The sequence below is a fragment of the Plutella xylostella genome, chromosome 16, assembly GCF_932276165.1.
Source record: "Plutella xylostella chromosome 16, ilPluXylo3.1, whole genome shotgun sequence".
Lineage (NCBI taxonomy): Eukaryota > Metazoa > Arthropoda > Insecta > Lepidoptera > Plutellidae > Plutella > Plutella xylostella.
In genome coordinates this window covers 842,059-869,828 of record NC_063996.1, presented here as the reverse complement: position 1 = coordinate 869,828, position 27,770 = coordinate 842,059, and the positions used below count along the sequence as shown (strand labels likewise).

Here is a 27,770-nt window from a genome sequence, read left to right as displayed (position 1 = left end):
TCTAGACTGTGGGACGTCAGTAACAGAAAGCGCGAAGCCGTTATTATTATGAGATATGCAGACTATTTTATATATCAGCAGTCTATAATCATAAAAGGAATAGTGTAAATGCCCTTACTGAATGAATGAAAACTGGCAACGATGTGAATGAAGAATCTAATGACCTCTATTCTGTGTATTTTGTTTTTTTGTTCTGTTGGTATTACTGCAAATTTTCTTCCATTTGACATTTGCAACTAACTTCATTTCATTTTCAAAAAGTTACCACCACGTGCGGTATCAATTTGTGTATAATAAACTAAATATCATAGAAAAATGGGGAAATTCAGGTCCAAAATGAAGGGTCAGACGAAGGGAAAAAGGTGGCTGAAAGGCCAGTCCTCCAATTCAAACCCCAAAACACAAAAATACCGTGAAATGGCAAAATCTAGATTTTTTCAGGAAAACTTGGGTTTGTACTTCTTTATTTTTATATCTAAAATTGCTAAAATTATTAACCTTACAGCTTATGTAAAGCATAATTGTTTAAATTCCTATCCTCTGTCCTTAGTTCCTTCCTGTAACACCTCAGTATGTTGTGAAATTCTAAATTTACAAAATATAAATACTAATCAAAACTAAATTTACCACTATTCTAGGTAACACTGGTCTGACACAGCAAGCAGTGTCGAAGCACGATGCTATTATGACCTACGGACACAGCACAGGCAAAGAGAAGTCCGTAGCCGAAAATGAACTGACCATCGCCAAAGAATTTGAGAACATGTCGGTTAGATCTGGAGATGAGGAGACAGAGACACAGTACTCCCATGGTTCTATGAAGTCTTTCAAGACGTTTCAGACATTTGCATCAGACTGGAGCCAGTGTTCCAATATTAGTTTCAATAAGTAAGTATTTATTTAGTTCCTGTGAGAATTCTTTAAACAGAAAGTACTCTAAGCACTGCATAGCAGGTACTTTAACATTATAAATAATGGTAAAAGATTATTTCAAATGTGTCTCACAGTTTAGGAGCCTATTCAATACATATATTCACTTTACAATATTCAGATAACCATTGCTTCTTATAACTTCAGTAGTGGAGAAATACACAATACTAAAACCTATGCACTATTATATCTATGAACTATATACATTATAGGTTGCTGAACAAGTTTGACTCCAACAACGCTGTCCACAAGGAGATGCTGGCGATCCTCGCGGCCGTCACCGAGGTCATCAAGGAGCAGGGTGGCAAGGAGACCACCACAGAGTACTTTGCTGCCTTGGTTAGTTAGCATATAATTTCGAAATACACAGTAAAATTACAATTTTAAACCAGCTACTGCCCTGTAGGCTTTATCTGCACTTAAAAGTAGAGTGAAAAATTCAAAGTACCTACTTAATTTATTTAATATGAAAGTCAATATTTTACTATTATTACTTTTGTTATTTTAAAAGGTCCAATCTATCTGTATTTATAACTTCTCAAAATCAAGCAGTCTACAGAAAAACTCAGCTATATCCCTATCCAACTTTTCAAAGAAGAAGATATAGCTATTATAAAACAAATCATCAGAATACTATATATCTTTCCAGATGGAGACCCTAAAAGCCACAGAAGGCGAGGAAGGCCTCACAGCAACACTGACGCTTCTCTCCATGGGCATAAAGTCTGTCCCACAAGCAGTGCTACGCAAACAGTTCTCCGACTCAGCGGCAGTATTCACAGATATACTTGAGAAATACGCTCAGTCCGAGAACGGGACGTTACTGAGAGGTGTTATAGGTTGTATCTCGATACTGTTGAGAGAGCAGGAGTATGCGGCGTGGGGCGACTCGTCCACGATGAAGGTGTTCGATGCGGTGCTTGCGTTCACACTGCACTCTAAGCCTAAGGTTAGTCATGTATGTTATTTTAGAACCCCTCCAGCAAGAGTCATTTGTCGTTCGAAATTGCTTCACAGAAATTATTATGGCGAATTTATCAGAGCCCCTGTCGCTAACTGTCGAACCGCCTATCGAATTACCCATCGACTAGTTACAAAAGATATTCGTGATTTGCTGACAAGGCTTTAAAAATATGAAAGGCTAAAATGATTGATCTGGTGAACCTTGTGAACATAACACGTCTAGGGCCACTTGCACCAACATATTAAATGTAGATTTAGTTTTAAATCTCGATTTAAAAAAAAAAAAACACGCACTCACGCCTTGTACCAATGTACTCCCTTGCGGGGTAGGCAGAGGTGCATTGCTGCACCCACTTTTCGCCAGAGTGTATGTTAGTCCCAATGTTTAGATCACGTGCTCGTGAGAAGTAATAATGCCACCACCACTTTAGTGATAAAGAGCTCTATAACGGATCATGATTCAATATTATTTTCACTAAAATCTGACCTCAAAAAATTCAAACCATGTACCACTGTACCCAAAATTATCTTTCCGGCGATAAGCAAAGATCTCTCAAATTTAAATTTTAGTCCAATATTAGAATCTAACGACTGCAACATAGCAACTGACTACCTGGTCCGGTGTATTTCGGATATAGTCACTAAAAATACTATCTACGTCAAGATACCTAGAAGAAAAGTGGTTTTAAAGCAGTGGATGACACCAGGTCTTCTTCGTTGTGTCAAACATAGAGACAAGTTACACAGTGAAGTTAGGAAGGATCCAGATAATTATCTTTTAAAACTCACCTATTCGCGGTATAGGAATTTTTGCGGGAAATTAATTAAAAAAATAAAAAGGCAGTATGATCGAAATGAACTAGAAAGTGCTAGCAATTTGGGAATCAAAAAAACATGGGAAGCTATTAACAGCATTACTCACCGTAAACCTAAAAAGGATTCTGCCCAGGACATACTGAAATCGGATAGCTCACCGACTGTCGCTGTAAATAAAACAAACTCCTTTTTCGCTAACGTAGGTAAAAATCTGGCAGAGAAAATAGCTAACCTCGATATACCTCGGCGTCATTCTCCACCAGCGGAGCTTCCAAATTCATTTACAATGATTCCAACTGACCAATTTGAAATAAATGCTACTATTGATTCCCTTAAATTACTTGGCTCAGTAGGATGGGATGGCATCTCCTCAAAAGTCATCAAACAAAACAAAGAATACCTAATATCACCTCTCACCCATATCTGCAATCTGGCCCTCACCACAGGTATTTTTCCCACCGCTTTCAAAAAGGCAATTATTATACCTGTATACAAGGCTGGTGACAGAACGTTGATCAATAACTATAGACCGATTTCTATCTTGCCTACGCTATCGAAAATATTGGAACGTCTATTGAACAACCGTCTTGTCTCATACCTCGAGTCAATGTCTATTTTGTCTCCTAATCAGTTCGGCTTCCGAAGTGGCAAATCAACGGCCGATGCAGTGTCGCAGCTGACTAACTTTATTGCTACAAATTTAGACAAAGGGAAGAAATGCTTAGGAATATTTCTAGACTTGGCAAAAGCTTTCGACACGGTATCGGTTCCGAAGTTATTGTGCAAGCTTGAAAGCGTGGGAGTTCGTGGTGTCCCTCTAGACTTGTTCAGAGACTATCTTACAGACAGGGTTCAAGTTGTTAGGGTGGGAAATTACGTTAGCGATCCATTACCTGTTACTTATGGTGTCCCACAGGGTAGCATCCTTGGGCCAACCCTCTTTTTGCTATACATAAATGAGCTGTGTAGCATAGATTTGCTTAAAGGTAAAATCGTTACCTTTGCCGATGACACGGCGCTTTTGTTTCAAGGGGACGACTGGAACGATACTTTTAACTGCGCCCAAATCGGTTTTAACATAATAAACAATTGGTTACTCATAAATAGTTTGACGTTAAATGCAGATAAAACCAAGTATATGTCCTTTTCTATTCGCAAACCTCGGAAATCAATTCAGTCCCTCAAAATCCGGGCTCACATCTGCCCCGGCGATGCTTCATCGGCTTCACAGGATTGCAACTGCACTCTACTTGAAAGTGTAGATAAAATAAAGTATTTAGGAGTTGTTATCGACTGTAATCTTACATTTAAGTACCATATTGCCAACCTTACCCTAAGAATAAGAAGACTGATGGCAATTTTTAGCACTTTACGCCATGTAGCTAACCCTTGTCTCCTTAAAATGGTATATTTTACGCTTTGCCAATCAATACTTACGTATTGCATTAATTCTTGGGGAGGTACGTTCAAAACGTACTTGCTACCACTTGAGCGCGCTCAAAGAGCAATACTGAAAGTAAGCTCTTTCAAGCCCATCAGATACCCAACTTCCGACCTATTCAGAGAGTGCGGTGTGCTTACGGTGAGGCAGTTATATATCCAGTGTGCTATAATTCGGTACCATTCGTCTACGCATTATTCTCCCTCCTGTGCCACCATCGCGACCCGTCGTTCCCATAACATCTCTAAAACTGAAGGCTTTAAGACTTGTTTCATTAACAGATTAGAGACCTACCTTGGTGGATTTCTTTATAATGTTGCTAACAAATTATATAATATTCATGCTCTAAATAAATTTGAAATCAAGCGAATACTTTTAAACTGGCTCAAACCACTTAATTATGAAGAGACAGAAAAATTATTAATATCACCCCTTCGGGGATAATGTAGTTCCTTCTATAATGAAAATACTGTAACTCAAATTAATTATCTGTGAGGTATAGCTGCTATTGCTTATAAATTTAGTCTACTAACTAGATACCTACATACATATAAAAATTAATAATCTTAGTGATTATATACATACATATATTATATAACATTCAAAATTGTTTTTCAAAAGATATTATAGTTAGTTAAGTTTGCATGTTATTTTTAATTTTCTTGTTTTATCAATACTTTTTGTCTGTAAAATTGTATACATTCACATGCTCTTACTTAGATTTAACGGAAGAGCTTGTCACCTATATTACAGGCTTTAAACCTAGTTTAGGTGGCAAGGTTTACCATATTTATAGTGTTCACTCGATGTATTTTTTTTTTACATGTTTTTGGATCAATAAAGTTATTATTATTATTATTATTATTAATGTAATAGGGGGCGGGCCTATTGCCATTTTACGGGCACATCCAAGACCCGAGAACAAATATCTGTGTTTAAACAAATATCTGCCCCAGCCGGGAATCGAACCCGGGACCATCGGCTCAGTAGTCAGGGTCACTAACCACTACGCCATTCGGTCGTCTAACCACTACGCCATTCGGTCGTCAATCTCGATTTAGTGTCAAATTTTATATGGCCTGACGTTTCTTAAATCGAGATTTGATACTAAATCTAGATTTAATATGTTTCTTTCTGCAAGTGGCCCTTAGTGACACTAACTTAATTTACCTACATAAAACATAATAAAAATCATACACTTCTTATTAGTATAAATATTTCAGGTGCGCAAGGCGGCGCAGCACGCGGTGACGTCCATCCTGCGCGGAAGCTGCTTCATGATCCCCTCGGAAGACAAAAAAGTCAAGGTTTGCCTAACTAAATGATTGATTCATTTTTAATTCTTTCTGGATTAATTAAACCAGCATTGCATTCTGCTGCTCGGATTGTAAAACTAAGTCTCGCTATGTTTAGCCACACCATATATGCCTTTAACACAGCAGAATGACTAAAACATATAGGGCCTTACCACAAAAACTTAGACAGTATTTAACAGATGTTTAGCACTGACAAACGTCTACGAAATCTGTCAAATTTCGTTTTAAACCCTAGTTAAATAGTGTTTAAAGTTTTTTGTGGTCGCTCAGTTACTATTCATGTATGTTACACTGTCGTTTAATTAACTGCAGTTTCTTTCTTTCATTCTTATACACAAAAACTCCTTTTTGAACGGAAAGTAGTTGGTGAAATATTATTATTATTGTTTCATTTATACGATGAATAAAAGCATTAACTCTAAACCATATTCCCCCACACAGGTGCCGAAACTCCACCCCGCGTCCAACCGTACCTCCGAGTTCTGTCTGTCCGTGCTGTCCCCCGGCGCGCTGCTGGCGGGCCCGCGCGCCGCGCTGCACACGCTCGCGCACTGCCGGGACCTGCTGCCCGCGTTCAGCAGGGAACACATCAAGGTATATTACCTTGGTATCAATAAGCCCTTTAGCAGTAGGCCGCATTGTCATTGGGCCAGCTGAAAACCAGCGTTGTGGCCTTATGTTCCACAGCATATGCTGAGCTGGTGCCTTTTTGACGCTCTAGGTAGACAGCAACCTTTGTTAATTTTTTCTTTGCCTTTTAACTTTTTTAGTGCATAATTTGGGTATTTTGTTGTTGTTTTGTATCATTTTCTGTTTTTGTTGTCGGTGTATTAAATAAATATTTCTTTCTTTTCTAAAACATACGAGCTACAAGATACTTTTGCGCCGCGACCCGCTATCCTTAGTGCGGTCGATAGAAATAATTAATCCGTCACTACCGACATAGACAACTCTTCTACAGTCAAAAGTTTACGGATAAAGGATCCCTACCCAGCATGTGCTTAAGAAAATGTAATTTGTCCACAGTCGCACTGCGAGGCGATCCTGTCGCTGATGACCCACAACAACGTGTACGTGAAGACGTGCTGTCTGCACACTTTACACGCTCTGCTATCAGGTAAATAACCTGTGGTTTTATTTATCCTACTAATATTATGTGTGTGTGTTTATTATAAACATGAAAGTTATAGAGTTACAGTTCTCCCATATTAATAATGCGCATGCAAATCTTCGCAAACTGTCGTATTCCCGGAAACACCCGAATCAGTGCCTTAAACAAAGCACTTGCGTTTTGATCCTTGTTCGAAAGAAATAGTAGTCAATATCATGTGACACATAATCGAAAACAATTTGGGCGGTCGGTGGCTGTCACCGATCAGTCAAGGGTCTCAAGGTCAAGATCAATATTACTTTTGTGGAATTATAAAGAGCTGCAATTACACATCGTTCTTGTTATTTTTTTCAAATGTGAATTTAATTTCAACTTTAATTATTTTTGACGATGCTATATTATGAGGCACATTTAAGAATAAAATATGCGTCACATTGATAGACTTCACTTTGCCGATAAAGCCACACCCAAAAGACCAAGTTTGTAATTGTAATATTATTGTGAATGATCAGCGCTGTAAATACTTTTGAACTGAGATTTCAATTAAAATTTATATAAACCTGTGTTTGAAATCCATTTCTCCTTATAATATAAACCTTGTGTTATTCAAACCTTCTTTCATCCATCTTTACATCAGCTTCAGTAAGACACTTGAAAAGTTCCTACTGTAACATTTTCGAAGTAAATTTTAATATTATGAATTCGGTATGTTAAGTAAAAATTTTTGATGCTAATTCCAAAACCGTTTCGAGATATTATCTCCTTAATAAGTGTCTCATTCTTAAAAATTTAAAATATTCAAGGATTCCGATTATTTTATCAAAAATTAAAATATAATTTGTCCTTCAAGACGCTGCGCAAGGTTAAAGTTTCAACCAAAGAGAATAAAAATTTTAAATTGTTAAATGTCACTTCTGTCAATCTAAAGTGTAAATATTCACAGAGTTACGATCTTGATGACGTCAGCGGCTGCATGGTAGCGAATGACGTCATCAAATCGTCAAAGAGCCGATCTTTAATTATTTTTTATTAAATTAACGAGAGCAGTAAAATAAAAAATATTCAAATTAGTGTCTCAAATTCAAACATACTTCAATTTAAAATTATAAAAACAATCACGATAAAATTACTTAACATACCGAATTATCGAATCAAATTTCGTTACTGATAAATCAATTCTCTTTTAGCACCAATTACATAATTCTACTAAAATTTCATGAAGAAAATGCACTTAACCACTCTAAATACATAATAGTTTTCTAACGCTCGGGAATACGACCGTTGCCGAACAATGACGAAGATTTCTATGTGCATTATCAATTTTGGGGAACTGTACATGTTTGTTACTCTTTGGAAAACAGCTGGAGCTATTTTGATGAAATTCTATGAAGTTGAAACACTAAGTATTTCTCTTGGCCTTGAGAGGTCCCTTAGATACCCATAGGTATTTCACGTGAATCGGCGCACCTCAGAGATTAAATACTTCCGAAATAAGAAATCAGCGTGCCAAAATAAAGAATCCGACGATATTAACTAACCTTTGGCGCCTATGGTGACATTAACTAACCTAACATAGAGGCGCAACGAATACATATTATAAATAAATCATGCTTTCTCCCTCTCCCCAGCTCCCAAAGAAAGCTCCAACCTCTGCGCCAGCGCGGCCGTGCAGCTGACCCGGGCGCTCCTGGCCGCGCGGCCCCCGGCTGATGACGCGGCGCAGGTGTTGGCCTGGGCAGCCACTGTGCAGCAAGCTTACTGTTGTTTAGCTGGGTAAGATCAAAATTTTTAAAAACATCTCACTAGGTGGCGCTGTACAAAGTTTTCTAGATCGAGGTATGGTTTGAGCCTACTTACATTACATTGTTATGTAAGTAAGCTAAGAAGCTATAAGTTCTGATGACCCGGGCGCTCCTGGCCGCGCGGCCCCCGGCTGATGATGCCGCGCAGGTGCTGGCCTGGGCCGCAACTGTGCAACAAGCGTATTGTTGCTTGGCTGGGTAAGATTACATAGATAAATCTCACTAGATGGCTCTGTATGCAGTTTTCTAGAACTCTGTATGGTTTGACTACTGGTTTGAAGTATTTACTAACACCGCAAGATGTCGCGTAGTTTGCAGGTGAGGCTAACGCTCAAGGTTGCAGAGAGCCTAAGATCACACACACACACACACACATGCCCGTAGAAAGTCTAATTAACCCGTGCTCTCCTGGCCGCGCGGCCCCCGGCTGATGACGCCGCGCAGGTGCTGGCCTGGGCTGCTACCGTGCAGCAAGCTTATTGTTGTTTAGCTGGGTAAGTCATAAACGAACCACTAGATGTGTGGTTTGACTGCCGATGTATGAACGTGTGGTGCGTATTGCATCTTTTTTGGGCGGAAATGGTGCTTTATTACTATAAGTATAAGCGTAAATACTGCATACTAAGCCTTATTAACCCGGGCTCTCCTGGCCGCGCGGCCGCCGGCCGACGACGCCGCGCAGGTGCTGGCCTGGGCTGCTACCGTTCAACAAGCTTATTGCTGTTTAGCTGGGTAAGTCACAAAGAAACCACTAGATGGCTCTGTCTGTACACAGTTTCCTCGATCGCGGTATGGTCTTTTAAGCTCCAGGCTAAATATACATAAAGCTCAAAGCTCAATATACGTAATAAACGGTTCTATACAAAGTTCTGTTGACCCGCATCGACATCTATTAGCCAAGCCCAAGGGGTGAAACCGGCTCACTTATTTGAGACGGCTCGTGTAACTAACTATGGGGTTATCTATCTACTCTCAGAGCATACATTTAATTTATATCTTTGTTCCCAGCCTGGACCTGAACCTGTGCCTCCCGAACCTGCCCACGTTCGTGAGCATCTGCGTGTCGGAGCTGTGGCAGGCCGACGTCGCCGACATCAACTCCGCTTCCACCAACGCCTTGAAGGTATGTGCCGAAGATAGACATTTATTCTCTTTGAGGTAGAATGTTGGATAATAAATTAAATTTAAGGTTCAAAACCAGGACAACTAGCGCCCCCAATTGAAACAAAATCAAAACTTGCGTTTGAAAGCGTTGTTCCCAAACTGCCACGTTTCACGCCCACCGGTAATTTCGATTTTTAGAACCAATCTACATTGTGGAGACTGGGTAGGTTCTACACTAAGCTATTGGTCGGTACATCATGCTTGTCCCTCTTTATACATATTTCATAAGCTAACATAACATGTATACAACATTACATTACATTATTAAGTATGTTAAATCAAATCAAATCAAATCATTTATTTTGCTGAATATAGGTACATTGGTTTGGTGTATGATAATAATAAAATAATAAATAATAAATAATAAATATGAGGGGACATCTCACACATGGCCATCCGACCCCAAGCTAGGCAGAACCTGTGTTATGGGTGTCGGACAGCTGATATATCTACACAAATACATAGATAGATAGATACTAAATATAAATATCAACACCCAAGACCCGAGTACAAATATCTGTCTTTAAACAAATATTTGCCCCAGCCGGGAATCGAACCCGGGACCTTCGGCATAGCAGTCAGGGCCACTAACCACTACGCCATTCGACCGTCAATGATAAATAAAGGAAAGTCGCTTAACTATACTCCACCCAAGAGGGTTTGCAAAGTTTTAAAATTAAAAATAAATTAGATTAAAATTAAAACATAAATAAAAAATTAAATTAAAATTAAGAAACAGTGATAAATTCAATGAATGCATGCATGTCAAAGATATACCTAATTAAATATTTATACATATAAACTTTTGACACAGCTACAAGGAACGTGACTATTACACATGGTCTTGAAGAAATTCTTCTAGGCTGTAATAGGCTTTTCTAATAAGAAATGCTAAGCATTTTTTGAACAAATTGAGTACATTGATTTCTCTTATACAACTCGGCAAATGATTGTAGATTATAGGGGCCATACCAAAAACACTCTTTTTAAAAAGAGCTGTTGAGCAGCTGGCAGCGCTGATTTTATTTCCACACCTTTTACTTTTGAATTTTCCAAAACGATCGCTATTTCCTTTCACAAAGAGTGCTATTTCTAAAATATATAATGAAGGCAACGTTAATACTTTCAGTTGTATGAAGTGCGTTTTGCATGTGTCTGTTGGTTTTAATTTACAGATTGATCTAATGCATCTTTTTTGTGCCTTAAAGGCGATATGTTTATCTGTAGAATCACCCCAGAAGATAAGACCATATCTCAGAGTAGAGACCACATACGCATAATATGCAGCTAATACTGCTTTTTGATTGACCACTTTTGCAAGCATATGTAAAGCGTAGGCGAATGATTTAACTTTAGAGCAAACCCTTTCTACGTGGTTCTTCCATGTCAAATGTGAGTCTATGTACAAACCTAGAAATTTTGTGGATTCAACTAAATTTATATTTTTATTATTGTATTTTATGTCAAGATTATCTAATTCTGATTTAGGGTTGTAATTATTTTTAAATGTCATTATATTTGATTTGTCAATATTTATTAGTAGATTATTTGAGGTGAGCCATTCAATCACATCTGATAGTGTATTTGTAATGTCAGATTCTAAAGCATTTATATTATTGTTTTTAAATAGTATTGTACTGTCGTCGGCAAATAATACCATAGTGTTTTTTGTTTTTCTAGGTAGGTCATTTATGTAAATTAAAAATAGTAGAGGGCCTAAAACACTCCCCTGTGGTACACCGTATTGAACAGACCTATCCATAGAAACATATTTTTTTATAATTCTATTTTCTGCACTGAGCCTTGTTACTGCAGTTCGTTGTTTCCTGTCACTAAGGTATGATTTGATGAGGTTTAACACATTGCCTCTAACTCCGTAGTCTTGCAATTTCTGTATTAAGACTGAATGTTTAACATGATCAAAGGCCTTCGTCATATCCATATATAGAGCTACTGTTAATATTTTTTTGTCCAATGAAGTTACTACGTCAGACAAAAAATCAAACAAAGCTAGATTTATATTTTTGTTCTTTCGAAATCCCTTTTGTTCCGCTGCGAATATATTATATTTTTCAAAATAACAGTAGAGGCAATTATAGATTACTTTTTCAAATATTTTTGAAAATATTGGAATAAGCGCTATTGGCCTATAGTAGGCCATATTCTCTTTATCAGTATTCTTGAACATTGGCTTAATAATTGATGTTTTCAAACGATTAGGGAATGAACCTTGCTCTATGCATAGGTTCATGATGTAGCTTAGAATCGGTGATATTATTTCAGAAACGAATTGAACAACCTTAGTACAAATGTCATCAAAACCAGTACTAGACTTATTTTTAAGATTTTTAATAATTTTAACAATGTCATCAGCTGTAGTAGGGCCCATAAAAATTGAATGGACACTAGAGGATGTTTTTGTATTATTAAAAATACTGGGACCAGCTAAAGGCTTAATTTGATCTATATAAAAGTCATTAAAGGAATTGGCAATTTCTTGAGGATCATCAATAATTCTTTTGTCAACTTTGATTTGTTTTATGTCCTCTATAGGTTGTTGATATTTGTTTCCATTAATAATATTCCAGGTTGCTTTACATTTGTTGCTTGAATTTTTTATATAATAGTCATTCTGCGATCTTTGAGTGAGTTTGACTATTTTCCTAAATCGTTTGGAATAATTCTGAAATGTAATTTTGTTTTCTTGATTAGGTGATAGTCTATACTTCCACAGCAATTCTCTTTTTCGTTTAGAACATATTTTTATTCCATTAGAAATCCATTTAGGTTTTTTAGATGATGTAACTCTTACTTTAATAACAGGAAAGCAAAGATCATAAAACAGTTTGAATGTACTGTGGAAATTATCAAATGCCTCATTTGCATCTTGACATGAATACACATGGCTAAAACTTAGTTGAGACAGATACCTAGCAAATTTTTGTATGTTTTGGTCACTATCCTAACTAATATTATAAATGCGAAAGTAACTGTGTCTGTCTGTCTGTCTGTCTGTCTGTATGTCTGTCTGTCTGTTACTCTTTCACGCCAAAACTACTGAACGGATTTGAATGAAATTTGGTATACATACGGTTTAGACCCTGGGAAAGAACATAGGCTACTTTTTATGCCGGAATTCCCACGGGAAAACTTTTTAAGGCGAAGCGAAGCGCGCGGGGACAGCTAGTAGTCTCTATTTTCTATAAACCAATGGCTAAGGTTGCAATATTGTTTGACAGGACACTTTAATATTTGTTCGTTATAAATTATCCTATACATGTTGCCTACCTAATTATCATAAAATATTTTCTGTGAACCGTGGTAAGTGGTAAGCATTTAAATCCGAAAGAAAGTAGACTCGGCTCGTAATTCATGATTTTATCAAAAAATCGTTCCTGTGTCAACTTACAACTAAGTAATCTTTTTAACATCCTATATAACCTCTACAGGCGGTTCTCCTAGACTGCGTGAAGCCGGCCCTGGCAGACCCGGTCGTCTTCAGCAAGCACAAACAACACATCGAGACGGTGTTCAAGACTGTGGGGACAGGGCTGGATAACCCCTTCAACCAGGCTGTGAAACATGTTGTGTTGACTATTGCTGTTTGTTTTGAGGTGAGTAAACTTTTTATTTCTTTACCTGATAACTGAAAAGAAGGTAATTAGGGCACCTTTCCATCAGGGATGTGTTATGGAGCTATGATGCGATGGTGGGAAAGAAATCCGTGCTATAGGTGCTATGCTAGGCCTATATGCTAAACCCTTCAATCATTGGAAAGAGAGCCGTGTCCCAGCAGTGAAGGGGACATTATGACTGTGCTATGTGGACCACTAACAATATGATTGGTCGATTTCATAAACGCTTCAATAATAACGCAACGTAGCACAGAATGTCTCAGGAGGAAAAGCACCCTTGTAAGGTTCTCTTGGAGGTGGAGGGTAATGAAGCAAGGCCGATCGACACCTTGGTACGCAACAAGACCGAGCGACACTGTCCGAATCCCTCACTGACTGCCCAGGCACTTGCTAGATGAAGAAATATCTTTACCATCATCACCTTACTTCTAATCTATCTATAAAAAGTAATAATTTATTCTCCCAACAGATCGGCAACGAAAAGGTGGCATACATCCTCGGCCCCCTCCTCAAGAAGCTGAACGAACGCCGCGAGAGCCACAACTTCCACAACAATAAAGAAGTTGAATACGCCACGGGATGCGCTATCAAATCCATGGGCCCAGAGTTCGTCTTCACCGCAATACCGATACGAAGCGACCCAGACGCCATCAACTTAGAACGAAGCTGGTTATTACCAGTTATGAAGGAAAAAATCACAAATGCTAACCTCAAATTCTTCGCCACAGAGATTTTGGAGCTGGCTACGTTTTGCAGGAAAAAATCCCGTGAACTGGCACAAGAGAATGATATGCCGGGCTCTCATACGTACGAGTTATTGTGTAATCAGTTTTGGGCCTTACTGCCGAGTTTTTGCAATAATCCGCAAGATATAAAGGATAATTTTAAAGCGATGGCGCGGGTTTTGGGTAATGTGTTGAAGGTTAGTGTTGAATTATGTATTTATTATTATTTTACAGTATTTTTAGCAATTGTTGTATTTGTATTTGGCGATGATAGGCACGTCACTATTTTTCTAATGTTAGTTATGAGAATTGAATGGAAATTACAACAAATATGAAAACGGACCAAAGGAATTTTAAAGACAGATTGCCGTATTGCATTGAAAATATCGTACATTATAGAAATGCCAAGAATTTACACGGCTATCTAAAGCTACACGACTAAAATCGACCGCCATTCATGCAAATTTGGCTAGGTCGTAAGTGGCCTAAGCCATTATGTAACTTATTGAGTCTCTTTGTAAAGCACCACTACCATCATTACTCCAATAATACACTCTAAAACAAGACTAAACAATTCTTTTCCAGGACAACCCAGAGTTTAGGTTATCCGTGATGCAAGGCCTCCGGAAGCTGGTCTCCGCCGCCATAGACAAGGAGGGGCAGGAGGACGTGGCAGAGTTAGCGCGGTTCGCCAAGAACTACCTGCCGATACTGCTGAATATCTACATGTCGCCGGCTAAGGGCAGCTCGGCGGAGGGGCAGAGGTTAGCTGCGTTGGAGACTATTCAGGTATGGGACTTAAAATATATAGTATAAAAGGACTATATTGGGGCCGCCTCCGAGAAATATGGGAAACCATTAGGAGATATTCTCAAGACCGTGTTCGGTCAATGTGACTGCGAGCTACTCTCGTGTGGTCTCTGGTGGCTGTCAGCAGTGGACGTGGATGGATGAGATGATGATGATGATGATGAGTTGTTAGTAGTTGCCGCTAGAGACACCACTTTGCATGCGAGAAAACTTATTTTTGCTAACTATAAAAACCTCTTTTAGACCTTCAGTTTAATGCAGTGTGGTCCCTTAGAGGAAAAGTAATTTTAATAGGTCACCTTGGCGGTTTGTGGTATCTCTCTTCATTCATATTTCAACCCACAGGTATACCTAATAATCAGCGACCAAAGCCTCCGAGAGGAGTTATTCAGAAACTCCCTCCAACAACTAGAGACATCTACCGACAACCACGCGCAACGAGAATCCATCTTAGACGTCCTACGACTACTAGTCCTATACCAGTCTTGCGAGCAAATCACAGACTTATTCGACAAATGGGTCTTTCCCCTATGCGCTACAGTTTTAGAAGACCCTAAAAAGTTTAAGAAGACGAAGAAGGAAAAAGCAGAACAGACAGAGAAGATAGATGAGGAAGATGTCCAAAAAACGCAGATGAAATTCAAGGAAAAGGCGAGGCTTCTTGAAATGGAGCATAAGAAAGCGTACAGGATTCTGGAAGAGATATTTAAGAGTGACAAGGAGAGTTGTAAGCAGTTTTTGACGGAGAATCACAAGAAGATTAAGAAGCTGTTGGTTTCCAGCTTGAATAAGGTCGCTGATAGCAGTAAAGCTGCTCGTCTGAGGTAAATATTCTTTATTTTTCCAGTTTACATTCTAACGCCTTTATTTTAAAAAACTAATCTGTTTTTATCAATTTGTTCTTTGGCAGAGAGGGACTTTTAAATGAATAAGGAAGAAAATCTTCAGAACTGTTTATCAGAAGTTTTCCTAAACGATTCCTCAATAATACTATTGCATTATTTACTTTCTTCTATCTACCTTCATCACATTCCCGATCACCTTCCATTGTTTTTTTTCTGACCAAAATGTGTATTCAAAATCCGACCTCATCCCCAGGTGCATAGAGTTGCTAATCAACCGCACACCCACCCTGAACGCTGAGAGCAAGCTACTCAAGAGCGCTATCGCAGAATGCATCGTCTGCACGCGCGACATCAACTCCAAGTGTCGCCAGTGTGCATACAACCTTATAAACACTATAGGGAATGTGTTGAAGGATCAGGAAGGTGGTAAGTTATGACTTTATTTCATCATTATCACTGGGCAAAATAAGCTACCACTGTTAAAAATATAATTTTATTTTAGACCAAGTCCATAAGACACATACAAACAAACGTACGAGCGCCACAAATTCAGATTGGACGCTGGGGCGTAAAACGCTATGTTTGCCTGTCCGCGGTTTCCAATCAAAATATATCGTAAATCCTTCCAAATATCGGCATACTTTACAGCTTCTCTTAGATTTATAACAGCGAATATGTATAAAAAGATAAGATCCCTAATGTAACTTTTCCCCTATTAGGGAGTGTCCCTTATATACAACTAACCCACAACCCATCAACAGGAATGGACGCATTCGTCACAATGCTCCTCTCAGGGCTCGACGCCCCGCTCCCCCGCATCGCCGCCGCCACCCTCAAGGCACTCGCGTCAGCCCTATACACCTTCTCAGAGCAGATGGGGCTGCCTAGAGTTCAGGGGTTGTTGGAGACTGTGGCGGAGAAGATCACCACCAATAATAGGGATTTGGTCAACTCTGGGATGAGTTTCTTGAAGGTGAGTCGATATGTGCGTTATTGAACGATGGAGTGAATGATTGAATGAACGAAATATTGAGTGAATTGAACATTTTTGATTAATTAGAAGTCTACTTCAACAAAGCTAGCTAACTCTGGGATGAGTTTCTTGAAGGTATGTGGTTGATTCGGTAAGTGGTTACGATGTGAACGAATGAAATACTAAGTGATTGAATGAATGTAGACAGAACGAACGAAAGATTGATTGAATGAATGCCAATGCTACATTGTTGGTTAATTAGGTTAGGTAGGTTAAGTCTACTTCAACAAAGCTAGCTGAAGGTATAGTGTCATAAGCTATAGTTAATGAAGCTAGGTATTCTTCACTAAGCAACGCTGAAGGCACTCGCGTCAGCCCTATACACCTTCTCAGAGCAGATGGGGCTGCCCCGCGTGCAGGGCTTGCTGGAGACTGTTGCTGAGAAGATTACAACTAATAATAGGGATTCAGTCAAATCTGGGATGAGTTTCTTGAAGGTAAGTCGAGAAGTGCATGAATTGAACGAATGCAATATGGAGTGAATGATTGAATTAACGAAATATTGAGTGAATAAATGAAAATCTACGTTGGATACAATTTGTTCAGTTTGGGTCTGGGATGCGTTTCTTAAAGGTATGTGCGAAAAAAGGAATTTAGAATACCTAACGTAGTAAATAGAAAATACATATGACTCATTTCGGAATGATCACTGGAATGGTACCCAAAAGGCTGGCGGCGCCTCCTCGATTGATGAAGTATACGAAATTGCTAAATATAACAACAACGATATTTCTATGACAAAACATTTTTTTTTTACAGAAGCTCAAAAGTTGTCTGGAATTTCCCTTCGACCCACCCCTTTTCTGCTTACTATACTCTTTTTTAACACCCTATATGAGGTACAGGTGATGCGTTACTCGAGAACCATTCCAAGGATCTCTCTTCCATTCCAAAAATAGTAAAAGGATTGGCCAATCAGTCACTTACGGCTCCTTGCACCGCATTTACTGGTCATCAATGCCCATCATTATCCATAACCGTATCTCTCCCCCCAGGTATACACCAAAGTCCTCCCCACGGAGGTGCTGGCGGGCAGCCTGCCGCTCATCTTCCGCTCCCTGTCCGGCATGACGGACGACTGCAAGCGACACGCGCGCATGGAGATCGGATACTTCCTGTCCAGGTATTGTGGGGAAGTTGAGGATTGATTTGTAGCTGCATTGTTAGGGTGTTCTTAATACCGTGGAAAATAGCGTGCAATCCCACATGCGTAATGAAATCCGCACAATATTAATAACACCATAAGTGCAAATAAAAAATCTAATTTTCAGTTTCAGGAATTACAGGGAATTCCATCAGGAAACCCTCGGAAGCGCGGAAAAGCAATAACATATCATTTATTTATACTGAACACAAAGCTCATTTGAACTGGCTTTTACAACACCTCACTGAAGAAACTGAAAATTAGCACTTTGAGAGAATGTAGCTTTATTATGGTGAAATATTGTTTTATCCCAGCCACACACATTTATTATTTCATATTTGTTATTTTTTTATCTCAGTAACATACTTTTAAAGCCATCTGCATTTTCCATGTAATAAAAAATTAACATTTATTATATTTTACTGTAGAGTCAACTTCTAGCTTGGTCATAATAATATTATAGTTGTCTCTTTTGCTAACAACTCACCACTATACAGGATGATCCGCAAGTACGGCGCGGACACGGTGGAGAAGCTGATCCCGGCCACAGACGAGGTGATGCTGAAGAGGCTCCGGAACATCAGGAAGATGGAGAACAGGAAGAAACGGCAGAAGGAGGGACAGAAGTGAGTTGTAGAATCATTATGTCTAGTGATGAAGTAAAAGAAGTATTCCGGGGTACATAAAAGGAGCCTCCCAGAGTGACGTATCAACTGTGCTTTATATACGTCCTGCGAATCCAGAAGGGCTAGCACGGGACTAAGATTAAGATGTGATAAAAGTGCTCCGTCGCCCTCGCCCTTGAGTGAGTGAGCGCGATACAAATTTTTGTCACGTCTTAAATGACTGACTGGCCTTTACCATGGTGACAAAAGCTACGCAAAGCACATATTTTCAAAATAAAAGACTTGATTACTACAATATCCGTTATTCCGCAGAGAACAACAATCAGACGCCGAGCCCGACACACCTATCCGCGGCAGCAAGACCCTCGAGGACATCCTCGCAGACAGCGACTCCGACCTCGACTATATGGAAGACGAGGAGCCGCGGCCCAAGAAGAAGGGCAAGACCCAGGCCTGGATCCAGGACGACCCGGAGAATATTGTGGACTTGGCTGACGTGTCGGCTAGTAGGAAGATTACAGGTTAGACAATAGACATATTGCCTTTAAGTGAGGTTCCATTGGTGCGTTGCGTAGAGCATTCCCACAGGAACGGTCGCCCAAACGTTCGAAAAACGTATGGCGGCGACGATGGAAAATATAACGTTACGTTCGCATTTTAACGAAGGAATACATTGAAATATTTTCCTTTTATTATTTTTTGGGTGTTCTTGGTATTTATCTTGACTAAATTCCATAAAGACTTAATTCTCATGATTCTGTTCACCAATAAAGTTTTACACATCATTTATGAGGTTGGTAATACCAACACAAATCCATTCACAATAAACAAACCAACTAACACACTCCCTCTCCCCCCAGCAACGAACCCGCAACACAAGAAGAAGGCGCTCGAAGTGCAATCTCAGAAGAAGAAGGACGGCGGGTTCCGCACCGCCGCCGACGGACGCCTGATCATCGCGGACGACGGTGATGATGATGATGATGATGACGAGCCCCGGCCCAGTGGGGACGTGGACAGTGATACAGATGATACAGGTTGGTTCTAGATAAATATTATGTAACAATTCCTAATCACGCCTTTTCTAGGTATAGAGATTTCATCACAATGTTTTCCTTTAGCGTGAGTGTATTCACAAGTCCTCATTTACTGTTTATAATATTTTACGAAAATGGACTAGGAAAATATAAAGTTTTGGGAGTAAGTACATTGTTATTATAAACTGCATAATCTTATTTCTTCTGTGTATTGCAAATGATATCACCTCCAAAAAGAGCCTTTCACCCTACTGAAGCCAGGCTTTATAATTATACCAATAAACAAGCTATGTATAAATAAAGCTATGAAAATTACGCTCACATCCTAAATCGTATATTTCCTATGTACAATAGACAAAGAAGACAACGCGCCCCCCTCGGCCCTCCTCAAGCCGGGCTCCAAGCGGCGCTTCGAGGACATCCTGAGCATCAAGAGCGGGCGCTCCGGCCGCAGCCGCGCCTCCACCGCCGCCGCCCCGAGCTACAAGGCCGGCGGGAAGGGCATTCATAGGTAAACGCAATATACAATACCTCTTATAATAATATCATATCAGTCCTCTTAGAGCGCCCAAAGACCTTCCAATGCAAGCAGTCGCCGGAGCCATATCGACCTGGACAACCTCATCATCATCAGGAGTACCGTCTTTACTGGCTGCCTGATTAAAGTTGTCCGAATGTCTGTGCAGCGGGCCTGAGGGCGTCCTACGGCACGTAGGTACACATGCCGCGGCGATGTAATTAATAGTATAAAAACGTGAAGGGTAGTATACAGGGGCTCATTGCCTTGAACAGGTTTTGACTCACCACCACTTCTGCGACATCCTGTAAACCTAGAACCTGCTCTCCAGGTTTCCTCACGATGTATTTATTCTCCATAAGAAACCTTACAACTACTAACAAAACTACCCTCACTCACTCTCCCTCTATTCACAGACCGCTCGGCTCAGCCGCGTCCGTGGCCTCCACGGCCGGCACCGACTACCGTTCCAAGAAGGCGAAGGGCGACGTGAAGAAGAAGGGCAAGCACGACCCCTACGCCTACCTGCCGCTGTCCCGGAAGAACCTTAACAAGAGGTGAGCTTAACACTTCTAGTCTTTTTTCCGTAAGGGTGTTAGATGTTAGTGTCTGCACCTGTCGCTCTGAATAGGACCTTTTTGTGCATATGCCATTAAGATCTACACTGCCCTCCTAAGCTGCTTTATACCACGCTAATCCACCCGCATAAAGGCCTGGACAAGGATTGGCCAGAAATATATTGTAGACAATTACACATATTCCAAAGAACTCATTCGTATACATTACATATCACAGCCAGGAATGGCATCCAGCTCCAAACCACGTTGTATTTTTTTTTCAAGAACATTTTATTTACACTCAATAAATTGGATTAGTTTGTTACAAGTTGTTTCCAAATGTAGGTAACCTAATCTTCATATACTTCTTTTAATACTTATATTTCGTTTCAGAACTAAAGCTACAAACGCTCAGCAGTTCAAGGGAGTGGTGAAGTCTAAGAACAAGAGATCCAACGTGAAAGCAGGGAAGAGGAAGTAGACTAGTCGTTTTAGGAAACCATGTTAAAACTATGTATTGTATTTAAGACGAGATGATATTGAAATAAAGTCTTTATGAATTACCTACTTGTCTGATTTTTCTTATTTCCCGAAGAAGTAGAAGATAGGCTATCTGTACCATAAGATGTTCAAAGTATGGTAAACAAATTTCCAAAACTCGTAGAACCAAAGCTGTTCAGCACCCTCTTCCGAATCACCTACAAGTACTATAAGTACCAATTTGGATAGCCCTGAATAAATATACCTAAAGTTAGTTGTACTCTGAATAAATTTATACCTATACTTAAATAGGGAATCGAGGATTCCCTATTTAAGTATAGGTATAGCAAGCCGGGCGTGGGCGATGTGGCCTGAGGGCCAACTATCACTATCTACATGTCGAGATTTAATACTTAATGCAGCCAGCTATAATTATTTAATACCGAGGTGTAGGACTTCCATATTGTTTGCTTGCTACTATGCCATCTGTCGGTAGTAATCGGTATCTCTTTGCAGGATCTATATCTTGACATGTTAGCGTGTGCGTCACGTCGCCAGCAAACTAATCATTATTCGCCTTAACAGTGCCTGAAACCATTTGAAATATGGACATTTGCAAATATATTTCACAAACTCTTGAAACAGAGAAAACTTCCTAAATGAGTAGGGATCTATTTAAGAAACAAAAGTTTAGTTATTGAGGTATTTGCCTTTATTTTCAAAAGGAGGCGATTTACTATTTACGGATAGACTTACTTTAATAGTATTTATATTTTTACATGGAAATTTTCATCACATTAACCATTATTAATCCTAGGCCATTATCAGTATTCGGTAGCAACGATGAGTAATATGTCATTTCGAAAAAATACAACCATTCTGTAAAATCTATTTCAATGTTCATTGTCGCCCACCGCGGGCGGGCCGCGGCGAAGAATCATTAAAAAATTCTTATAAATAATTTACAAAATAATACAAACAACATCACTTCGCGTCGACGAAACAAAATGATATTTAACATTATCGTAACGTTAAACGAGAAAATTCGTGATTAATTTACATAACGAGTCCGATTTCATTTACACAAAAATAAATATACAATTAGATGACTACACAACCGGTGGTGGCGGCGCGGGGCGGCTAGCACTTCTCGTCGGCCAGCATGGGGTCTAGCGCGAAGCCGAGGTCGAGCGCGGGGCGCTTGGCGGGCTTGAGGCGCCGCACGTGGCCGTTGAGCGAGCCCCGGCCGCACGCCACCACCAGCCGCCGCACCTCCGGCTTGCTCGCCTTGCTGGCGCTGTTCATGTGCACCGTCTTGGACAGCGACAGCGCGCTCTGCCCGAAGTAGAAGTTGTTGGAGGCGCCGCCGGCCGCCTTGCACTGCGAGCGCGACAGCGACGACTTGATGTTGCTGCGCACCGTCGCGAACCGCTTGCCGAGCGTGATGGCGCCGCCCGCGTGCGCCGTGTTGAACGTGCACAGCGCGAGCGGGCGCGGGCTCGTGGCGTACCAGCACACGTCGGCGGGCACGAGCGGTGCGGGCGCCGGGGCGGGCGCGGGGGCGGGGGCAGGGGCGGGGGCGGGAGGCAGCACGGGCGCGGGCTCAGGCAGCGGCGGCGGCTCGGCGTCGTCCGGCAGCAGCAGGTCCGGCGGCAGCGGCGCGCCCAGCAGCGAGGACAGCGCGGCGTCGGGCAGCGCGCCCGCGCTCGCCTCCACGCTCAGCAGCGACGCGTAGATGTCGTTGACCTGCTGCTCGGCGGTGAGCGCGGTGAAGGCGCCCAGGTCCAGCGGCGCGGGGACCAGCAGGGGCGCGGGGGGGGCGTCCCGCGCCGCGCGGTGCTCCGCCAGCAGCGTGTCGAAGGGCTTGGCGCGGCCCTCCACGAGGCGGCGCAGCGACAGCGCGTGCGCCTTGCACGTGAGCGAGCGCGTGCAGGGCCGTCCGTCCGCGCCCGCCACGCCGCAGTGCTTGTTGGGCGAGTACTCGCGCGTCGAGAACTTGGACTTGCTGGTTTTGGCGCGCGCCGGCGTCTTGCTCGGCGTCGCGGCCGGCGCCGCCGGTTTTAAAGCTTGAGCAGTCAGTACGTTTGTGTCTATCACAGTCGATAGCATGGGTGATGTGTTGGGTGCAAATTGTAAACTAGATAAGTCTGTGTCGGCTATCGCGTAAGCAGACAGCCCGGTGGTGTCTACGGGGGTGTACAGTTCCTGTGACTGCACTGGGTCAGTGGGTTGTGAAAAGTTTATATCTTGCATATTTCCTATATCTCTAATGATGTTCTTCCACTCGGCGGAGTTGGTGATGTCGTCTGCAGTCTGTATTCCTTCTGAATTCATGATGGCAAAGATGTCATCTGTGATGTTTTCTCCGAGGGGCAGGTCGTCAGTGTCCTGTATGCTGACCACAGGCAGCTCCCCACTGGCCACGCACACCTGCAGCTCACCGGCCGCGCCGGAGCTCGTGCTGCCCTCGTCCAGGTACTGTAGTTCAGGTTGAGGCATCACTACCCTCGAGAGTGGGGCAGTGGCAGTGTGTATAGGGGAAGTCTCCATTTTCACTGGGAGAATATCTACAGGGGGAGGTGGGGGAGCGATTTCCTTTTTGTGTCTGCTCCGACTGTGTGTGGGTTTGAGCTTGACTGTGGGCGCGGGTGGGGGAGGGGGCCTGATGGGCTCGGTGGCGGAGTGGGACTCGAGTAAGTGTCTGTACACGGCACTGCACTTGACGGTGGCGCCGCACATGTGGCACACGGCGGCGTTGAGCGAGTCGGCCTGCGGCAGCAGCCCGTGCAGCGGCATGGCGGCGCGCGGCAGGCGGTGCAGGCCGGCGCGCCGCCGCGTCTTGCCGCGCGCGCCGCGCCGCTTGCCGTCCACGTCGGCGGGCGACACGAACACCGCGGCCGCCTCATCGTCCGCGCGCGGCGACGAGTGCCCGATCTCGCTGACCCACAGGTCCCACGGCTTCTCGTTACACTTCACTGGCGACACTATCTTCCCGGCGTACGGGAAGTCGGCGGCCATGGTGCGGGCGCTCCCGGAGCTGTTGTCCTCAAACTCGTGGCGACCTCACGGCAGACCAGCCATGGCGATCTCGCAGTCCCGTCTGTGAGGTTATTATCCCATAACTGCCTTCGGATGGGTACGCTTTGGCAGCCTCGGCGGGTTACATTTTAGTGACCTTGTTTACCTCATTATTTCCTCTTGTACAATTAAAACGTGTTGTGATTGTTTTAGCTTTTATATTTACAGGGACAGATGATCTTTCACTGACAGCTGATTATGCAGAATGTAAGTTTTTCTTGACCACGGATCGCTTCCATGTGTAGTTTGTTATGATTTTTAGAAGCACTTTGTCCAATTGAAATCCATATTAAACTCAATTTATGTGATATTACTCTTTTTAAACACAATTAAAATGACCAAAATTTCTGTTTGGTTGTAATTCACTGTAGAAAGCATCAACACTTTTTTGAAGAGTATTTTTGAAGAACGATTCTCTATGGTCGCTCATTCAGTTCACAGAGTAAAATTTACTGTGAATGAAAAACACATAAAGCATGACCACATTGCTAAAAAAAAAAACTTGAAATAAAACTGAATTAAGAAGAAGATTGTAGTTTTTAGTCCAAAAGAATCTTGCTTTTCGCTGGAAGCTATGCTAAAAAAGGTCAAGGTCTTAAGCAACTGGCCTCGGAATAATAATAATTAGGTTAGTGAGGTTAAGTTGGTAGCATTGTTATTTATTAGTTTATCTGTGTTTGTATGTCAATGTCAAACAAGTGTCAAGTTGAACTTGAACTGTCATACGAAATCTAGATTTTTTTCAGAATTCCAGTGCTTATTTACGCTAAAAAGCAGTTATTTCAAGAAATAAATGTTGTGACGAATCTGTAACCAGTACGTTTGCGGGTGGAGTGGGCACAGGCACATTAATGTGGCTAAAAAACCTTTTCAAGTCCGTGGTTATCGGCTTACCAGTTGGCATAACCTTAGTCGACACCGTAGGTTATGTAGCCAGAGTCGAGGGCATATCAATGCAGCCGGTGCTGAACCCGGAGTCCACGAACACCGACTACGTGTTCCTGTCGCGATGGGCCGTCAGAGACTTCTCCGTGCGTCGTGGTGACATCATATCATTAGTTTCCCCTAAAGACCCTAATCAGAAGATAATCAAACGTGTCGTAGCTCTACAAGGGGACGTCGTCAACACTCTGGGATACAAGAACCAGTTTGTGAAGGTCCCTGAAGGCCATTGTTGGGTGGAAGGCGACCATACAGGCCATACTCTGGACAGCAACACCTTTGGTCCTATATCTTTAGGCTTGATCAATGCGAAAGCTGTGGCCATCGTGTGGCCGCCCGACCGATGGCAGAACTTACAGAGCCACTTGCCAGCTAACAGAAAACCTGTTGCCCATGCAATATAGTAAATTTTCTAGCATATTTAGTGCCTAATTTAAATTTGTTAAGTATTTAAGCTTGTAAAAATAGTGGTAGGTGAATTGATTTGGTAGATGTGTTGTTACTGATTATGATATAGGTAGTACCTATCCATGTTAAACCTTGCATCTTTAATGTAATATGATTGATCCATAAAATGCATGAAAATTCTAGGTTGTGAAGTGGCCACCAATTTCAAAATCTTAAAGGGATATTGCATAAAGGGTGATTTAATCATCTTGGATGAAACAAGTGATATCAGTATGAAAATATACCTACATACAGTTTTGTGAAGCTCAAATAGACTAAATTTAATTTATTTAAAAGATTTTTAATATATGGATCATCTTGGCCAAATCATACTTAAACTCACACACAATTACATACATGTTAGGTATCTTGCAGGCCACTATTTGGTACAATTTAATTACCAGGCATCTTTGTAACCATTAATTTATATCTCTTTTAACCTTCATTTTGGATCTCTGTCTAGTCTTATGATTGGTAAATTTTGGTGGATTGCATTGTTACTTTCCATATCCATCTCATTTTATTTTACTTTGTTCTTATGTTTTTGTTTTGTCCAACTAGAATTAAGTAGGAAGGAAGCTAAAATGATTTAAGTAAAAAGCTTTTACAAACAGATTTGTGAGCAATAAACACTGTTCAATATTTTAGATTATGTTTTATTTATCACAGTAAACATAATAATGTATAAATACGCAGGAAGCTTACTTAACTACTAGCACTTTTAAGTCCATGTCTATCTAAGATACCAACAATGCTGTTATAAGAAATACCCCTTCTTATAATATTGTATTGACCTGCTAGAGCCAAGTCAACCACTGTGGAGCCGGTCCGGTTCTGTTCCAAACCCTGGCTCAAAAGTCCCCCATCAAACACTGCCCCTAAATGTCCATACAAATGTTTAAATTCCTTTATTGACAATGTTGAAGGCTCATTACTGAAATTGGCACTAGTCAGGGCAACTGGGCCATCAAATAACTTGGTCACTTGATTCATGAAGTTGTGGTTAGGTATCCTGATTCCAATCTTGGTTGAAACTGGGTTTAGGAATGGGTTATCAAGATGCTTAGTCCTCTCCAGCACCAGGGTGACAGGGCCAGGGAGCAGGCTGTGCAGCAACTCATCAGACAAATGAGAAGCCTCACCCCACTTTCTTAGGTCTTGTACAGATGTGACACAAATAGCTACAGGCTTGGCTGAATCTCTGCCTTTGATACTGTACAGTCTTTGTATGGCCGTGGGGCAGTTGGCACTGCACGCCAGGCCGTAGATAGTATCCGTGGGGACAGCAATCACTCGCCCACTACCGAGGTACTCTGCTGCTTTTACATGAGCAAGCTCATCGTAACACTGTATTATAGGTGCCATTTTATCAACCTTCATCTTAGCTGGCACCGTTTTATATCTAACCAAAAGTTTACTGAGGGTATATAGTTTTTTTCCAAGTTCCATTTCAGTATTTGCAGACTAGTCCCTCCAGTTGTGAGCACAGGAGTGGTTGCAGCAGCGGTAGAATGTGGTCATCGGTTCATCGGCTGAACGTGTTTGTAGCTGCATGAAGTAGGCCCGGCCGTGGCTGCACTTTGGACATACTGCATCAGTTGAATCTACATTCTCCCATGCAGCCGCGCTTCCCATAATATAGTCCAGTTCCTGCAAAGAATAATCAGTAAATTAATAACTGATAGCACAGACAGAGTGCAAGCAAATAAAAATAATGATGAAGTAAAAAAAACAAACCTTCAATTTTGGATATGTGCGAGCTGACACCTTTTTAGTAATATTATAAATGTAAGGGCACGTGTTGCATGCGTAGCGCATACCACACTCCGGCCCTTCTTCTACCATGAGCATATTAGCACAAGTGGGACAAAACAACATTATTTTTTATTTATGTTGGAAATCTTACATACATATTTTAGACGATTCCAATCGGTGGAAGACTTTCTTAATAATGTTTCTTTATAAGGGTTTTGTATGGAATTTATCCGTGCAATAAAACTTAATTTGTTAAGTTTTGTTTAGGTTAAGTAAGATTTTTTTGAGGTTATATTATACGGCACAGCAAGTGACAGATAAAATTTACACAGAACAGACTGACTAGGAATATGAATGAACGAATGAATAGAGTTCAAGAAAAGTCCAACTTAAACTTTATTTTTGTGGCTGGGCGATTAGTCGGTTTTACCAACAATTTCAAGGAAAGTTAGTCCAACCATAGTTTTCATCAGACTTAAGCAAAAAGATTGATGATTTTTTATCAATTAAAACATACGTTATCGTAACGTTATAATCAGTTACAACACTATCTCATTCAACATTTATTTCATTCAACGGTCATCCACAGATCAAAA

At 41.2% G+C, this 27,770-nt stretch overlaps 5 protein-coding genes across 5 annotated transcripts; 2 read left to right on the top strand and 3 right to left on the bottom strand.

Moving 5' to 3' along the window:
* Positions 1-242: 242 nt before the first annotated feature.
* On the top strand, positions 243-21,035 carry LOC105391565 (RRP12-like protein). The gene is made up of 22 exons (XM_048626295.1): positions 243-451; positions 639-888; positions 1,143-1,269; positions 1,580-1,879; positions 5,374-5,457; positions 5,908-6,060; positions 6,493-6,583; positions 8,206-8,350; positions 9,388-9,502; positions 12,993-13,157; positions 13,648-14,100; positions 14,489-14,692; positions 15,059-15,537; positions 15,812-15,984; positions 16,320-16,531; positions 17,587-17,714; positions 18,233-18,361; positions 18,674-18,882; positions 19,222-19,398; positions 19,753-19,909; positions 20,332-20,472; positions 20,866-21,035. The coding sequence occupies exons 1-22, from the start codon at positions 316-318 to the stop codon at positions 20,951-20,953; spliced, it is 4,116 nt and encodes a 1,371-aa protein (XP_048482252.1). The 5' UTR covers positions 243-315; the 3' UTR covers positions 20,954-21,035.
* A 606-nt stretch (positions 21,036-21,641) lies between these two features.
* Positions 21,642-24,440, bottom strand: LOC119693846 (ataxin-7). Its single transcript, XM_038118656.2, has one exon. The coding sequence runs from the start codon at positions 23,968-23,970 to the stop codon at positions 22,093-22,095; it is 1,878 nt and encodes a 625-aa protein (XP_037974584.2). The 5' UTR covers positions 23,971-24,440; the 3' UTR covers positions 21,642-22,092.
* A 282-nt stretch (positions 24,441-24,722) lies between these two features.
* Positions 24,723-26,066, top strand: LOC105391566 (mitochondrial inner membrane protease subunit 2). Its single transcript, XM_011563055.3, has one exon. It carries the CDS (start codon positions 24,882-24,884, stop codon positions 25,374-25,376), a length of 495 nt encoding a protein of 164 aa, XP_011561357.1. The 5' UTR covers positions 24,723-24,881; the 3' UTR covers positions 25,377-26,066.
* Positions 26,058-26,868, bottom strand: LOC119690292 (threonylcarbamoyl-AMP synthase). The gene has a single exon (XM_038118582.2). The coding sequence runs from the start codon at positions 26,866-26,868 to the stop codon at positions 26,125-26,127; it is 744 nt and encodes a 247-aa protein (XP_037974510.2). The 3' UTR covers positions 26,058-26,124.
* On the bottom strand, positions 26,869-27,519 carry LOC105391567 (DNA-directed RNA polymerase III subunit RPC10). The gene is made up of 2 exons (XM_011563058.3): positions 27,157-27,519; positions 26,869-27,069 (listed from the first exon to the last, which is right to left on the bottom strand). The coding sequence occupies exons 1-2, from the start codon at positions 27,295-27,297 to the stop codon at positions 26,884-26,886; spliced, it is 327 nt and encodes a 108-aa protein (XP_011561360.1). The 5' UTR covers positions 27,298-27,519; the 3' UTR covers positions 26,869-26,883.
* Positions 27,520-27,770: the final 251 nt, after the last annotated feature.